This window comes from Mandrillus leucophaeus, unplaced genomic scaffold (genome assembly GCF_000951045.1).
Source record: "Mandrillus leucophaeus isolate KB7577 unplaced genomic scaffold, Mleu.le_1.0 Scaffold1008, whole genome shotgun sequence".
NCBI lineage: Eukaryota > Metazoa > Chordata > Mammalia > Primates > Cercopithecidae > Mandrillus > Mandrillus leucophaeus.
In genome coordinates, this window is record NW_012098188.1 from 1007911 (window position 1) to 1024410 (window position 16500).

Consider the following 16500-nt stretch of genomic DNA (forward strand, 5'->3'; position numbering starts at 1 on the left):
AGTAATTATAAGTTATATAAGTCAATCCAGCACCTTATATACTTCTCAGTTTTTGTGATTAAGAACATTAAAGCTCTGCTCCCTTACCAAATTTCAAGTATACATTACCATTAACTACAGTCACCATGTTGTACAATGGATCTCCTGAACTTATTTCTGCTGTCTAACTGGAACTTTGTACCCTTTCACCAACATCTCCCCATTCTTCCACCTGCACCCTCTGCCTCTGGTAACCGCCATTGTACTGTTGTTTCTATGAGTTCTTAGAGTCAGTATTTTGAATCTTTCAGATACACTCATTCATTGACAGCAGATTGGTGACTAATCTCAGATGCCTGTCAAGAAATGACTTTTTAACAAGTGGGAACACTGATGTTTCCTGCTGTTCCATTGCTGGTTGGTTTTGAAATCAGAGACTTGGGTGTGAATACATGTACCATGCAGGAGAGCCTATGCATATGAAAGAAACCAGAGGAGAGGTACTAGAGAAAGCTAGTTACCACTTTAATGAGAAGGACTAGAGAAAGCCAGTTATCACTGTCATGAGAAGGACAGAGAGAGCCCATTATCACTTTCATGAGAAGGACTACAGAAAGCTAGTTATCACTTTCAGGAGAAGGGCTAGAGAAAGCTAGTTATCATTTTCATGAGAAGGACTAGAGAAAGCCAGTTACCACTTTCATGAGAAGGACAGAGAGAGGACAGAGAGAGCCCATTATCACTTTCATGAGAAGGACTAGAGAAAGCTAGTTAACCACTTTCATGAGAAGTTTGTTAGGAAAGGAAAGAATAATGTTTTACTTGAGGGTATTCAGAAATGAAAGGATTTTGCAGGAGCTCAGCCCTTAAGAATGTTTTCAGAATGGAGAGAGGAACTTTAGAAAAAGGACAAAATCAAAGGCAACAGTGAGGGGAAAACGGACGAACTCAGCCAACGCAGGCGATACCCCTGCTGCCCACGATGCAGCAGTGGGAGTATATGAAGCCAGAAAGAGCTGAAATTCCCTTCATTGTATCTACAGCTAAACATCTTTTTCTCCAAATTAGGTTCGATGAAAAATTGTTCAACAAACACCAAAAGGCAGCATCATTGAACAGAGAGATAGCGCATCTCAGCACTGAAGCTCGGGTAGCAATCGATCAACCAACAGAAAGCGCAAAACTTACTTTAAATTTTTGCACATGTCTGATTATGATGAAGAACATTCTGATTTGTTTATGTGCTTTGTCATAACAGAATTAATTAATTTACTGTACCAAAACCTTTGTCTCTCTCTATATCCATCAGATATCCCTGAACTGGCTCAAGTATACCAATCAGCATAAAAAAATCTCTATTGTGGGCATGGTGACTCATACTTGTAATCTCAGCTCTTTGGGAGGCAAGGTGAAAAGATTGCTTGCCAGGGGTTCAAGACCAGCCTAGCCAACATAGCGAGACCGTCTCTCCAAAAAATTAGCTAGAAATGGCGGCACACGCCTATGGTCCCAGCTACTTGGGAGGCTGAAGTGAAAGAATCACTTGAGCCCAAGAGTTTGAGGCTACAGTGAGCCATGAATGAACCACCGCACTCCAGACTGGGCAACAGAGTGAGACCTTGTCTTTAAAAAAAATATTTAAGACCGGGCATGGTGGCTCACACCTGTAATCCCAGCACTTTGCCAAGGTGGGTGGATCACTTGAGGTCAGGAGTTCGAGACCAGCCTGGCTAACATGGTGAAACCCTGTCTCTACCAAAAAAATTCAAAAACTATTCGAGTGTAGTAGCATGTGCTTGTAATTCCACCTACTTGGGAAGCTGAGGCATGAGAATCACTTGAACCCAGGAGGCGGAGGTTGCAGTGAACCGACATCATGCCTGGGTGACAGAGTGATATCCATGGTAACAGCCAGTGAGAGGATGACAGTCTGGGTGACAAAGTGACACCCTGTCCCAACTCCCCCCCAAAATATATATATATATACACACACACATATATAAAATATATATTTTTAAAAAATTAAAACTATATGTTGTATAAAATTGACATGTGATGACACAGAAAAGTTCATGTTTCACATTACTTGCTTATGAATTAAATCAACACTACTATTTCTATAACTATGATTTTATTTTCACAAACAATGCTACATATTATTAATGAACTCCTAAACATATAAATGGCTAAGTGATGTGCCCACAAAAGAGTTTGATCAAGGTCCATCTTTACAAACTACATCAATGGAAGCCAAGTTGGGTAGACAGAATCACAGCCCCCAAAGATGTCCACATTCTAGTACTCTGATCCTGAGTATGTTTCCTTCCATGGCAAAAGGGATTTTGTAGATGTGATTATGTTAAGGGTTTGGGGATGTAGAGACGATCCTGGATTATCTCAGAGGGCCAGGAGCAACAGTTTTGCCAGTATGATGAGGTAAGTTTTTAAAGAAAAATGATACACGCTATGGGAAAATTATTTTCATAGAGGCAAAATGGGTAGACTGTAGATCTAACAGAGTTTTGCAGAAAACGACACCAGTGTCAAGCCAAATCCAATAATCTAAGCCACTAGTCTTCAAACTGGGGCTCACCTATTGATATGGTTTAGCTGTGTCCCCACCCAAATCTCATCTTGAATTGTAGCTCCCATAATCCCCATATGTTGTGGGAGTAACCTGGTGGGAGGTACGTGAATCATGGGGGTGGTTTCCCCATGCTACTCTTGTGTTAGCGATTAAGTTCTTGCAAGATGTGATCGTTTTATAAGGGGCTTCCTCCTTCACTGGGTTCTCATTCTTCTGTCTCCTGCTGTCATGTGAAGGACATGTTGCTTCCCCTTCTGCCATGATTGTAAGTTTCCTGAGGCCTCCCCAGCCATGTGGAACTATGAGCCAATTAAACTTCTTTTCTTTATAAATTACCCAGTCTTGGGTATTTCTTCATAGCAGTGTGAGAATGGACTAATACACCTACTTGTAGAGATACACAAAGACATGCTGATGGGGTGCAAAAGGTTGGGATGCTCTAAGGAAATCAATTTCTAGATCTTCCACATCCATGTGTGCTCTGCTCTAAAACCCAGCTGCTGGAGTATGCCGGCTATCTCAGTATTAGTTGGTTTTCCAAGCCCACTCCATTCCTAATCAACTTTCTTCCACTTTGTACAAAAGGCATTCCTCTCACTGGCTGTTACCATGGATATCACCCCTGGCTGTCAAACCCTTTATCCCTGTGATCCTGTGAAATCTTGGTATTCATGGAATATTGGCCAAATTACCCAAGAGTGACTTTAGAGCTAGACTGATCAGGGAGTTATTGGAAAACAATGGAAATTGTTTCAAAGTGCCAGTACAAAACCCACATTCAAAGAATATTCTGAATGGAAAGGAGATAAACTAAGGGACTAGCAAGGAACCAGGTAAGCACAGAAGCTGAGGGTGAGTAGAGAGGCAAGGTAGGAACATGGAAAGAAAATCACAGACTTTTACCACAAAAAGGGAGGTGGTGCTCAGATGTCCAAATGGTGTATTATTGTCAAAGTCCTAAGCATGAGGCTGAAAGGCAGTAACCATGGAGACAGAGTGGAAGTAAATTCAAGAGGTATTTTGGAAACTCAGCCAAACAAACAGATGACTAAGTGGATAAGAGCATGGAGAATAAATGGTTCTAGCCCATGAACTGGATAATGGAGGATCCCACTGATTGAGCGAGGAAGTACTGAAGGTGCAGTCAATCTAGAAAAGAGACACTAAAGAATTTATTTTGATCATATTGAGTTGAGAAAATACTTGTAGCTCATGCTGGAGGAAACAAACAAGGTCACTGCCATTATCATGTACTAAGGGCTAACAATATGCTGGGTGTTATCTTCACTCTGCAGATACTATAACTTGTAATCATGTCATTTGTTCCTTCCCATTTTATAGGTGGAGTGGAGAAGCTGACATGTACAGAGGTGGGGTTTTGTTTTGTTTTGTTTTGTTGAGACCAGGTTTCACTCTGTCACCCAGGCTGGAGTCCAGTGGCATGATCATGGCTCACTACAGCCTCAACCTTCTGGCCTCAGGTTATCTTCCCACTTCAACCTCCCGAGTAAGCAGGACTACAGGCATGCACCACCATGTCTGGCTGATTTTTGTATTTTTTTAAAAATTTTGTAGAGACGGGGTTTCGCCACATTTCCTAGGCTGGTCTCAAACTCCTGGGCTCAAGTGATCCTTCTGCCTTAGTCTCTCAAAGTGCTGGGATTGTAGACATGAACCACTGCATCTGGCTTTTTTTTTTTTTTAACCAGCTCAGATTCTATGTGAAAAAGACAGAATTTGGATCTAGGTTTTCTGATTCTGGAATTGTCCCCACCATCACTCATGATATGAACGCTGTCTCCCTGGATACTGAAACAAAGGGGATAACCAGAAGTGTTAATCATCACAAAGGTATTGATTGGATTTGACAATGAAAATATCAATTCTGACCTTGGAAAAGAAGTTCCAGAAGACGCCAACGCCAGTTAGATGTCAGTAGACATGAAGGCATGGATGTGGACCTGATGGGATCAAGCGTTTTGAGAAGGAAGGTGGCTTTGTGAAGCCAAGTGGGGAATCATCACAGCAGTTTACAATCAGGGCCTGTCTACGGACTGAGTACAACAAGTTAGGGAGGCAGATCTGATGACACTAATTTGGTGTCTGTCAGTTTGTTTGCTTGCTTGTTTGTTCAGAGGTTTTAGAGCAAAATTTCCTACTAAATGTGAGAGGAGCAACTGTGATGTTTGGGATTCCAGGGGAGGGATAAATTTGGGATGCTGAAGAATGCAAAAAGAGGCTTACTCCTTATGAGTAGATCAATCTGACAAGGAATCCCCAAAATGCAGGTGAGGCTGTCAGTCAGCACTTTGGAATGAATCAGGTGAGCACTTCCATGCAATTGTCTCAAAGAACCTCATTACCACTCTTTAGAGTTCAACCCAAAATATGGCAAAATGTCATCCCCTGCCAATTCTTGGTGAGTAAATGTCTGTTATTACAGTTTCAGAAGTTGCATGCAGTTTAAATGGAGGGTAAGGGTGATGGGTTAGTTTTGATGCAGCAGGTATGCTGTCTGGTGAAAGGGCAAGGAGATTGAATCAGGGTAGACCTACAAATGAGGGAATGAAGTTGAGTCTTTTTCTCATCAGTCTTATCAGTACCTTTGGGATTTTGGTCTTCTTAACATTATATATAGAAAGGTAAGCCATTCTTTTAGCCCTTCTTCAACTTCTCAAATATTCTCTTTCAAAGTCTAGGTTCATTAAAGAGAAACCCTATAGGGCCACATTGCTTTCTTTCAATGCTTCTTTTTTTCCCTTCTCTGTTGGATATTTTATGGTTTTGTGATTGTATGTGCAGACATTTCATGTTTGAGTACATCCTAGCACTTGAGCTGTTTCTTCCTCAGACTCCCTGTCCAGGAGATAATACCTATATTTTTATCTGAACAATGCTAAACTCTGTTTTCCCAAACCCCAATGCACATGCCAAACTATGTTGGTCATTTACCATTATAGATTCTAAAACTGTATGGCCACTTTCTCCCAAAGGTTCTACCACTCTCACTTCAACAACCAATCTGTCCTTGCTCATTACAGTCCACTTCAGAGCAATATTTGATCTGCAGGATAAAGTTTTCAGAAAGAAAAGAGTTGATCACAACCCCATTAAAGAGTAAGCAAAGGACATGAACAGACACTTCTCAAAAGAAGACATTCATGCGGCCAGGAAACATATGACAAAAAGCTCAATATCACTGATCATTAGCGAAATGCAAATCAAAACCACAATGAGATACCACCTCATGCCAGTCAGAATGGCAATTATTAAAAAGCTGAGAAACAACAGATGCTGGCAAGGTTGCAGAGAAGTAGGAACACTTTTACACTGTTGGTGGGAATGTAAATCAGTTCAACCATTATGGAAGACAGTATGGTGATTCCTCAAAAATTTAGAACCAGAAATACCATTTGACCCAGCAATCCCATTATTGGGTATATACCCAAAGGAATATAAATCACTCTATTATAAAGATACATGCACGTGTATGTTCATTGCAGCACTATTCACAATAGTAAAGATATTGAATCAACCGAAATGTCCATCAGTGATAGACTGGATAAAGAAAATGTGGTACATATACTGGATGGAATACTATGCAGCCACAAAAAAAGAATGAGATCATGTCCTTTGCAGGGACATGGATGAAAGTGGAAGCCATTATCTTCAGCAAACTAACACAGGAACAGAAAACCAAACACCCCATGTTCTCATTTACAAGTGGCAGTTGAACAATGAGAACACATGCACACAGGGAGGGAAATAACACACACTGGGGCCTGTGTGGGGAAGATAGGTGGGGGGTAGAGCATCAGGAAAATGACCTAATGCATGCCGGGCTTAATACCTTGGTGATGAGTTGATCTGTGCAGCAAACCACCATAGCACATGTTTACCTATGTAACAAAGCTGCACATCCTACACATGTGCCCCAGAACAAAATGAAATAAAGTGAATAACACTGACTGAGAAAAAAAGAAAAGAGCTGATCAGATTTTAAGCTTTTAGCTGGGCAAGACTTCCAACAGGTATCCCACCTGTCAAGTCCCACATCACCAACAGATCAAGCCTCTTACCAATTTTGTTATTTGTAGGTAAGAACTCATTATTCACTGCCTGAACCAGGCCTGGTGGTTTATTGCATATTCCCAAATTATACTGCTTTGGATTTCTTCTCTCTTTTAAAAATACTTACTCAATCATACCCCACATGCTTCCATGTCTAAGTTAAAGCTTTGTGATTTGCTCTTTTTTTGGTACAACTGTGTAATGTGCCAACATTCAGTATATTTCCCTTACTCTTTCTATTAGCTATGTCTTTGAAATAATTATGCACATCTCCAAATGACAGCAGCCTAAGATACACAAGCAATGACAGGTGTTGACTTGCCTATAAGAGAAATCAGTCTTAAGGGGCTAAGTACAGGAATGAATTCCATAGGCGATTTGCAGAAAATGACTGTAATTAGAAGTGGGAAGAGAAGCCAGGCTAAATGGCAGAAGAGGGGTGAGCTGACAGTGCTCAAGCGGAAAACAGGCAGGCATCACGAACAGTGAGGGGCGTGGGGACTTCCAGAACATATGGGTGTTATTTCCCCATGCCTGAGCAATTTCATTCTAGGTCCTTTAAGGATGCTGCTTCTATGGTCCTATAACACAGTTACTGATTATAGGGTCATACTGCAGAGTGATACAATCTGATGATCATCAACATTCCAGAGGGCAAAATTCACATGACCTGTGTTCAAACAAATATGATGAGGCCCAGAAAAATATAACTTCTTAAAAATGTATTCAGGTGGGATGTGGGGATAGGGACTCACAGCAGTGGGCTTGAACAATCTCACTTGGGTAATGAGAACATTCCCAAACTCGTTTATGGTGATGATTGCACAACTTGATAATTTAATAAAAACCAGTGAATTGTACAACTCGGTGAATTAAATGCAATGTAAAATAAACCTCAAAAAACTTGTAAACATGATTTTCATCAATATTATTTAAAGAAAAGAAATAGTTCTAGAGTAGCTGGGAATGCATGGAATTTCTTTAATTATTTAAAGAAGGCCTCTAAGAGTCACCATATTGATCCCTCCAATGGACCTAATCTAATATACAAGTGCCACATATATTCCACAGACACTATTATACCGGGCGAAGCTTCATTTCCTATTAATGTCTGGGCAGTCGCCAGGAGTACTTTTTGCTGGAAAATAATTCGCAATTAGTCATTCAGCCATTTCTATGCTATTATGGCTAATAAAATCCCAAATCTCATCATTTATCAGCTGGGTGCAATTGTGTTTGTTGATGGTGAGGACGTGGGCTTGCAAGAGAGGCTCTTTCCACTGGATATTAGTTAGTCCAGTAAACTCAAGGATAACAGCTCCTCAAACAATTGGAATTTGAATATTCAGAAGCTGGTTGGCCATTGGTTCCATCCTCTGTTCATTTCTGTCCCAAGACCAGGGCGGGCTAAGACTGGGGTTGACATTTTCGGGGAGAAGCTGGGGTTAGAGAGCTGAGAGAGGGCAGGTGGCAACGGAAAAGTCAGAGACCCCTCCTGGAAAACGCTGAGTCCCCACAGACCCTATTTTCTTCTGGCCCTACCTCCAAGTTGAGGCTGAGGAGCAGATTTAGTTCACCAACTCAGAGAGTCTTGGAATTACTGCCGGGATTCTGGGAGCCAGCCAGTCCCAGGAGGCAGAACTGCCCCTGTAGATTTTTATGCTTTGAATAGAGAGCTACCAACAGGTGGCGACAAACTGCAGCCACTCCAGGATGGATTTGGCGGGTTCCTCTGGACCTGGTTTTGCCGAGGCCTCTTGAGTCATTTCATGACCTTGCAATCATGTGACCCTGCATATCCCATGACTGGCTCATTGTACCAGGGGATGGGCAGAGACTGCCCAGCCATTAATAGGAAGTGAAGCATCCCCCAGTACAATGGTGTCTGTGGAATATATGTGGCATCTAATTACATGTTTGATTAGATCCATTGGAGGAATCAATATAGTGACTCTTGGAGGCCTTTGTTAAATAGTTAAAGAAATTCCACACATTCCCAGCAACTCTAGGACATTTTCTTTTTAAAAATAATTTAGGCCTGGTACAGTGGCTCACACGTATAATCCCAGTGCTTTGGGAGGCTGAGGCAGGAGGATCATTTGAGCCCAGGAGTTGAGACCAGCATGAGCAATATAGTGAGACCTCATTTCTACAAAAAATTTTAAAATTTTTTAAATTTAAAAAAATTTAAATTTAAAATTTAATCTAATTTAAATTAAATGGGCATGGTGGGGCACATCTGTAATATCAACTACTTGGGAGGCTAAGGTGGGAGGACTGCTTAAGCCCAGGACTTTAAGGCTGCAGTGAGCTGAGATCGCACCACTTCAATTCAGCCTGGGTGACAGAGTGAAACCCTGTCTCAAAATAATAATTTTGATGAAAAACATGTTTACTTTTTAGAGATCCATTTTACATTGCATCGAATTCACCCAGTTGTACAACTGAATTGTTTTTATTAAATTACCATATTGTTCGACACCCCCTGCATCCCCCCCAACCCAGCATCAGTTCTGGAACACTTCACCCCAGTGAAAGCCTCCATTCCCACTGCTGTAAAGCGCCATTCCTACCTCCTGCCTGTATATATTTTTAAGAAGTCACGTTTTTCTAGGTCTCATCATATTTCTTGGAACCCGCAGTATGGGAATATTGCCCTATTGTCCTCTGGGGTGGTGACAATCATCAGATTGAATTATTCTACAACAAGACCCTATAATCTGTGATTGTTTTATATGACCATTTAATCAGTGTCCTCAAAGGACCCAGAACTAAATTGCTTGGGAATAGAGAAATAAAGCCCATATGTTCTGTAAATTCACATTCTCTGCACTGTTTACAAGACCTGCCTCTTATATGCTTGAGCACTAAGTCAGCTCACCCTCTGTGGTGCCATTTCTGGGAACCACACCCACCCCCTGGCCCCCCAACCAACAAACACATCACCCATGTGTTATAATGAGTTTCTCTAGACTTGATCAGAGCTGTTTTTGACACTGCCTTTTCCAACAGGCTGCAGGGCAAACAAACAAGTCTCAGAAATGCTGATAAGTAAAGGGAGGTTTTGCCAACTGCACCTTCCTAAGCTAAACCTATTTTCTCCTCAACACAAGTTCTGGCAGGAGATACTGTAATTGTGGGATGTTCAATCAAAGGTGAGAATCGTCTATAATGTGAGCACTTTAAAAACTAAGAGATAGTAAAACTTGCTGTGGATAACAGTATGGTGGTTCCTTAAAAAGTTGAATTACCATATGACCCAGAAATCCTACCAAAAACAGGAACTCAGGTATGTGTACATCAATGTTCATAGCAGTATTATTCACAATAGCCAAAAGGTGAAAGACAAAGGGATAAACTGAATGTGGTATATCCATACAATGGAATATTATGCAGCAATGAAAAGGAATGAAATTCTGATACATGCTACAACATGGATGGACCTTAAACACTATGCTCAGTAAAGGAACAGAGAAGAGAAAGGGCAGATGGGAAAAGAAAGGTCAGAGATCCCTTGGAGAGCACTGAGCCCCCAGAGATCCTGTTTTCATCTGGCCACGGGGCGTATAATTCTACTTGTACGAAATGTCTAAAATAGGCAAATTCATAGAGACAGAAAGCAGATTGACAGTTTCCTAGGGGTGGGGGGATGGGAGGAATGTGGAATCACTGTTAAAGGGTATAGGGTTGTTTTCGGTGGTGACAAAAACGTTGTAAACCAGACAGATGGTGGTTTAATGTGGTGAATGTATTCAATATCTCAGAATTGTACACTTTACAATGGTTAATTTTATAAGAATTTCATCTCAATAAAAAAATTCAGAAAAGAGATGATCAAAGCTGAAGCTATTTTGTTAATACTGTAAAGCCTTCTGATGTATGATATCCCCAAAACGCAATGTGGACAAATAAACCCTACTGTGAATGGAAGGACCCTCACTGCCCAGTTGGTAAGCAATTCAACCAAGCCAGCCTGGCACCAGACCTAGGCATCTGTGCTGTTCTTTTAAGGAACATCCTGGGTAAGGACAGAGAGAAAGGAGACTTGAGGGTGCTCGAGGAAGAATTCCCAATCACTGAGAGATAACATCCCATTGCAAGGCCTGGGTGCACGGAAAGGAGGGGCACAGCTCATCTATCATCTAGAGCAACAGAGGAAGAATTTTGATGGGATTCCCTGTGTGCAGGGAAGCATGAGCCATCCCCAGAAACCTGCCCACACATTATGAGGGATGCCCTCTGATCCTGTTTTCAGAGGAGCCACAGTCCCTAGACACATTCCTGAGCAACTGGAAAAAATTACTGTGATGCGTTGCTGGAGACTTTGTCATGACAAGAATAAAATATTCAATTATATAGGGGATTTTTCATGATTTTATTATCATCAAATATAAATCAATGACATTGAAATTGGCTAACTAGAGTCAGGACTGGCAAGCAAAGCCAATCTTACATATCCGTTTCCCCCAGACGTCTGTTTGCCATTAGGTTATCTGGTTCTCAGAACACATTTTTCTCTACATAATAATTCAGTTCCCAGGTGCACTCACACAAAGGCATTTGTGGGAAGTAGAGTTCTAAGATCGCCTTCTGGGTTTCCAGTCCCTGGCACTCACAAGTTTGAGACCAACCTGATCAACATGACGAAACCTCCTCTGTACTAAAAATACAAAAATTAGTTGGGCATGGTGGCGCGCCTGTAGTCCCAGCTACTTGGGAGCCTGGGACAGGAGAGTCGTTGGAACCCAGGAGGCAGAGGTTGCAGTGAGCCTCGATCCTGCCACTGTACTCCAGCCTGGGCGACAGAGCAAGACTGTCTCTAAATAAATAAATAAATAAATAAATAAATAAATAAATAAATTTTTTATCAACAACTTGAATGAGCTTGAAAGAGGACCTAATGCTCTGAGTGAGAACACAGCCAACACCTGGACAGCACCTTGATGGCAACCTCGTGAGACTCTGAGCAGAGAACCCTGCTAAGCGATGCCCAGACTCCTGGCCCACAGTCATTGTAAGATCCTCAATGGGTATTTGTTTTAAGTCTTTAAGTTTGTGGTAATTTGCTCTGCAGTGATAAATAATGACTACAGTATCTAATCCCAAATATACATAAAATAGTACCAACACTGTAAAACTTAAACAGAATGTAAAACCAAGTGTTTTCAAATACAGTGGTGGCTTCCATCTGGAGCGATAGGGAGTAGCTATGGGTCATGTCAATCAGGCTTACAAAGAATTTTCAGCTGGTCTTGAAGACAACCGTTCCTGGTTCATGGTTTTCTCTTTAATTCTGTGAACTTCCCACATATGCAACTGAAAAATCCCTTTCTAGGTTGGAGCAAGGTTGTGCTGGGTCACCATTATGTCTAACTAAAAACCTTCTGAGTCATGCAACCTGTAAGCTCTAGGCACCTGCAGCTATAACCTCCTAGATTAAGTAATTCATCAGTCACACGAGCTAATTTGCAATTGGAAGTTCCTGGAATCCATTTCATATTGCTGACTGTGGTGTCTATTTAGTATCATGTAAATTATTTTATATGATCCAGTCTGCCAATTAAGACAAATGGCTTTGCATATCCCGATCCTTGAGTCATCCATGTGATATCTGGCAACATGGTAGGGTACAAACAAAACTCTGTGACACACTGTATAGATTGCTGGGGTTAGTTTTCCTACCCACAAAAATGGGACTCAAAAATACCTCACAGGGTTGAAATAGAAAAGTATTAAATGAAGCAAAATATGAGATAATGCAGCAAGGTGCAATGGCTTATGCCTGTAATCCCAGCACTTAGGGAGGCTAAGGCAGGTGGGTCACTTGAGCCCAGAAGTTCAAGACAGCCTGGGCAACATGGTGAGACTCCGATTCTACATAGAATACAAAAATTAGTCAGGTGTGGTGGTGTGCACCTGTAGCCCTAGCTACTTAGAAGGCTGAAGTGGGTGGGTCAATTGAGCCTGGGAGGTTGAGGGTGCAGTGAACCATAATCATGCCACTGCACTACAGCCTAGATGACAGAGCAAGACCCTGTCTCAATTTAAAGAGAGAGAGAGAGAGAGAGAGAGAGAGAGAGAGACAGAGAGAGACAGAGAGAGAGAGAGACAGAGAGAAAGAGAAAATACTTTCCGTAAAATATGAGGCACCACACAAAGTTAAAGTAATATGACTCTGTAGACTACAGCACTAGCCTAGACCAGCGGTTCTTGCAGGGCCCAATTTGACTCCCGGGGGACATTTGGCAATGTCTGAAGATATTTTTGGTTCTTACAATTTATGGACATTGCTATTGTCATCCAGTGAGTAGAGGCCAGAGATGCTACTAAGCGTGGGCAGAACAGTTCCTGACAACAGAGAATGATCTGGCCTCAAATGTCAATAGTATCAAGGCAGAGAATGCTGATTAAGTCAAAGCTTTGCATTACTATTTTTATTGTATTATTACTTTATTTTACTTTTAGTGACAGGACCTCACTCTGTTACCCAGCTGGAGTGCAGTGGTGTGATCACAGCTCATGGCAACCTTGAACTCCTAGGCCCAAGGGATCCTCCTACTTCAGCCTACCAAGTTGCTGGGACTACAGGTGTGAGCCACCACACCTAGCTGATTTTTAATTTTTTTACTTTTTGTAGAAACAGAGTCTTGCTATGTCGTCCAAGCTGGCCTCAAACTCCTGGTCTCAATCTCCTCGCCCTCCTTGGCCTCCCAACGCACTGAGATTATAGATGTGAGCCACCATACCCGGGCTGTTACTCCTTTTAAAATGCTTTTTCTAGACCAGTGGTTCTCAGCCAGGGGTGATTCTGCATTCCAGGGAATGTTGGACAATGTCTGGAGTCATTTTTGGCTGTCACAGCTGGGAGGTAGATATTGGTTATCACAGTCCAGCAAAGCCAGTAAACACCCCACACTGCACAGGATAGCCCATCCCACAAAAGGGAATCATCCAGCCTCAAATATCTAGTGTGCAGAGGATGAGAAACTCTGTCCCAGATGTTTCTCTGTCCCATACTCACTAAAGAACAATTTTTCTTCCTTTTTAACAAACCAAATAAGGACTTGGTGGTTGTCTTTTTGTTTGTTTATTTTTTGTTGTTGAGAGAGGGTCTTGCTCTGTTCCCCAGGCTGGAGTGCAATGGTACAATCGCTGCTCACTGCAGTCTCAACCTGTCAGGCTCAAGCTATCCTCCCACCTCAGCCTCCCAGGTAGCTGGGACTACAGGCATGTGACACCACACCTGACTTTTTTTTTTCTTTTGTATTTTTTGTAAATATGGGGTGTTGACATGTTACCCAGGCTGCTCTTGAACTCCTAGACTCAAGCAATCCACTCACCTCAGCCTCTGGAATTGCTGGGATTAAAGGCGTGAAAGCCACCATGCTCGGACTTTTTTTTTTTTTTAATGGAATTTAGCCTTTCAAAAATGAAGAAATGTCTTTTGGTTTAATAGCCCCAAGCCACGGAGTCCCCAGGTTTGGTAACTCTGTCCCCCAGATTTGTGTAAATGGTTCTTTGCATCTCAGGTAATTGGCTGGGAAGTGGCAGCTGAGAGCTACTTACAACTGAGCCCAAAACCAAATGACACAGCTATTCTGCCCAGCTTTTCTGGCTCCATTTCAGTTTCTGAGTGTTCTCAGGTTATTGTAAAGCTTAGAGAGTACAGAAAAGGAAGGAGGTTTTACATAAGGGAAGCTGCATCCGAGGACACACGGAAGCACATGATGATACCACAAACCAAAAAACAACAGCACCATCGGGTGGTGAAGGCCACAAGAAGTTAAGAATGAACCCTTTTCCACTTGCAATTACATTCTCAGGTCCATAGTCTTGAGATAGAAACTTTTGAGAAAAGGTGTGTGTCAGAATGCAGAATGTTTTGGGTTTTATAAGGTAATGGTGAATATCTCATGTCACATATGATAGCTCAAGCGAAGTCTTGGACAGCAGCCTGTGGTCACCCATGTTAACAGTTTTGCAGTGAGGCTGGGTACAGTAGCTGACGCCTGTAATCCCAGCACTTTGGGAGGCCGAGGTGAGCAGATCACCTGAGGTCAGCAGTTTAAGACCAGCCTGGCCAACATGAAAACCCCGTCTCTACCAAAAAATACAAAAAAATTAGCTGAGCATGGTGGCGGGCACCTGTAGTCCCAGCTACTGGGGAGGCTGAGGTGGAAGAATTGTTCGAACCAAGGAGGCGGAGATTGCAGTGAGCTGAGATCGAGCCACTTCACTTCATCCTGGCAACAGAATGAGATCGTATCAAAAAAAAAAAAAAAAAAGTTCTGCAGTGAAACAAAATGAATACCTATAATCTGTGGGATGAATGAAGACTTTTCACTTTATGTTAATTTTATGTTAGTTGGTTTGAGCTGGTGTCACTGCCAAGTATGTTAGAAAAACTGGGTTTTCAATGTTTTTCTTTTCTATTTTTGGTTATGGACAAAGGATTGCAAACCTGTATTTCTGAAGGCAAGATTTAAAAAGAAGTGGTAAAGTCCTGTGGGCTAACAAGTCAGGTACTAGAAAAGCCACCTATGCTGAACAGAACCTTGGCCAAGTCACTTGGATGTGGATAGCTCCAGAGTTTCCTCATAGGCAGAAGAGGTGACAAGTCGAGACCCAGGGAATGCTTGCCCAATGACCCAGGTCAAACCAGCTGTGACAAGCTCCAGCAAAAACCCTGAGTTGCCTGGCCAGCTGGAAGAAGAGCTGAGAACAGACTCAAAACGATGATCCCCACACCTCTTCCGTGACCCCAGATGCCAGTTCTTATCTGTTTCCAATTTGGTGATCCTACACAACAGACAGTTTTGCCACCCAAGAAACATCTGGTAATATCTGGAGACAAGCTTGGATGTTATAACTCAGCAGTGGGTGGGAAGTGCTGCTGGCATCTGCTGGGAGGAGACCAGGGATAATGCCCAGCACCCCATGGTGCACAGGACAGCCACCACCAGAGTGACCCAGCCCCAAATGTCTGCAGTGCTGAGGTTGAGAAACCCTGCTCTAAGTCAGCTCTGTCTCACACCTTTTTTTTTTTTTTTAAGATGGAGTCTTGGTCTGTCATCCAGGCTGGAGTGCAATGGTGCCATCTTGGCTCACTTCAACCTCTGCCTCCCGGATTCAAGCGATTCTCCTGCCTCAGCCTCCCGATAGCTGAGATTACAGGTGCGCACCACCACGCCAAGCTAATTTCTTTGTATTTTTAGTATAGACGGGGTTTCACCACGTTGGCCAGGCTGGTCCTGAACTCCTGACCTTGTGATCCACCTGCCTTAGACTCCCAAAGTGCTGGGATTACAGGCATGAGCCACTGCGCCCGGCCAGTCTTACACATTTTAAATCCTTATTTCAGGCCAGAGATTGTCATCTGGGAGGAGGATTTTACCTACCGGGAGACATTTGGCAACATCTGGAGATACTGTGGGTTGCTGCATCCTACCATACACTGGACAGCCCCTACAGCAAGGAATCACCCAGCCCCATGTACCAACAGTGCCTCCGTGGGGAAACGCTGGGCAAATTCATCATAAAAGAGAACGTCCCAGTCTCTAGCTCTAAACTAAAAATCTCCCAGTCTTGGAACCACCAAGAGGAACCTGGGCCCCTAAGCCATCTCTGTTCCATCCCCCTGGGCTTTCTCTCAGACCTCACAGTTGAAGGTGCTTCTCCTAATTAGCCCTGTGCCAAGTCTCTGCCCTGAACTTCCTTACTTCCTTCTCACAATAAGCGTTTAATTATCATTGACATTGGTACTTGCAGTATTTATACTGCTTGTTTTCTTTCATAGAAAACACCTGAGGTAAGACTGGACTTCTGCTTCATCATTGCCACATCCTCTGTTACCTGTGACCCCG

At 42.5% G+C, this 16500-nt stretch overlaps 2 protein-coding genes across 2 annotated transcripts in view; both read right to left on the bottom strand.

The window, feature by feature from the left end:
- The window catches only part of STS (steroid sulfatase (microsomal), isozyme S), a 206672-nt gene that overhangs the window by 174940 nt on the left and 15232 nt on the right, over window positions 1-16500 (bottom strand). The gene's annotated exons all lie outside the window — the stretch shown is intronic.
- LOC105535195 (putative uncharacterized protein encoded by LINC00269) lies at window positions 1618-11437 on the bottom strand (the record flags this gene model as incomplete). Its single annotated transcript, XM_011974192.1, is given in 3 exon segments — window positions 1618-1660; window positions 1662-1738; window positions 11339-11437. Coding segments are annotated over 3 exon segments (219 nt in total), but the record flags the coding sequence as incomplete, so codon positions are not given.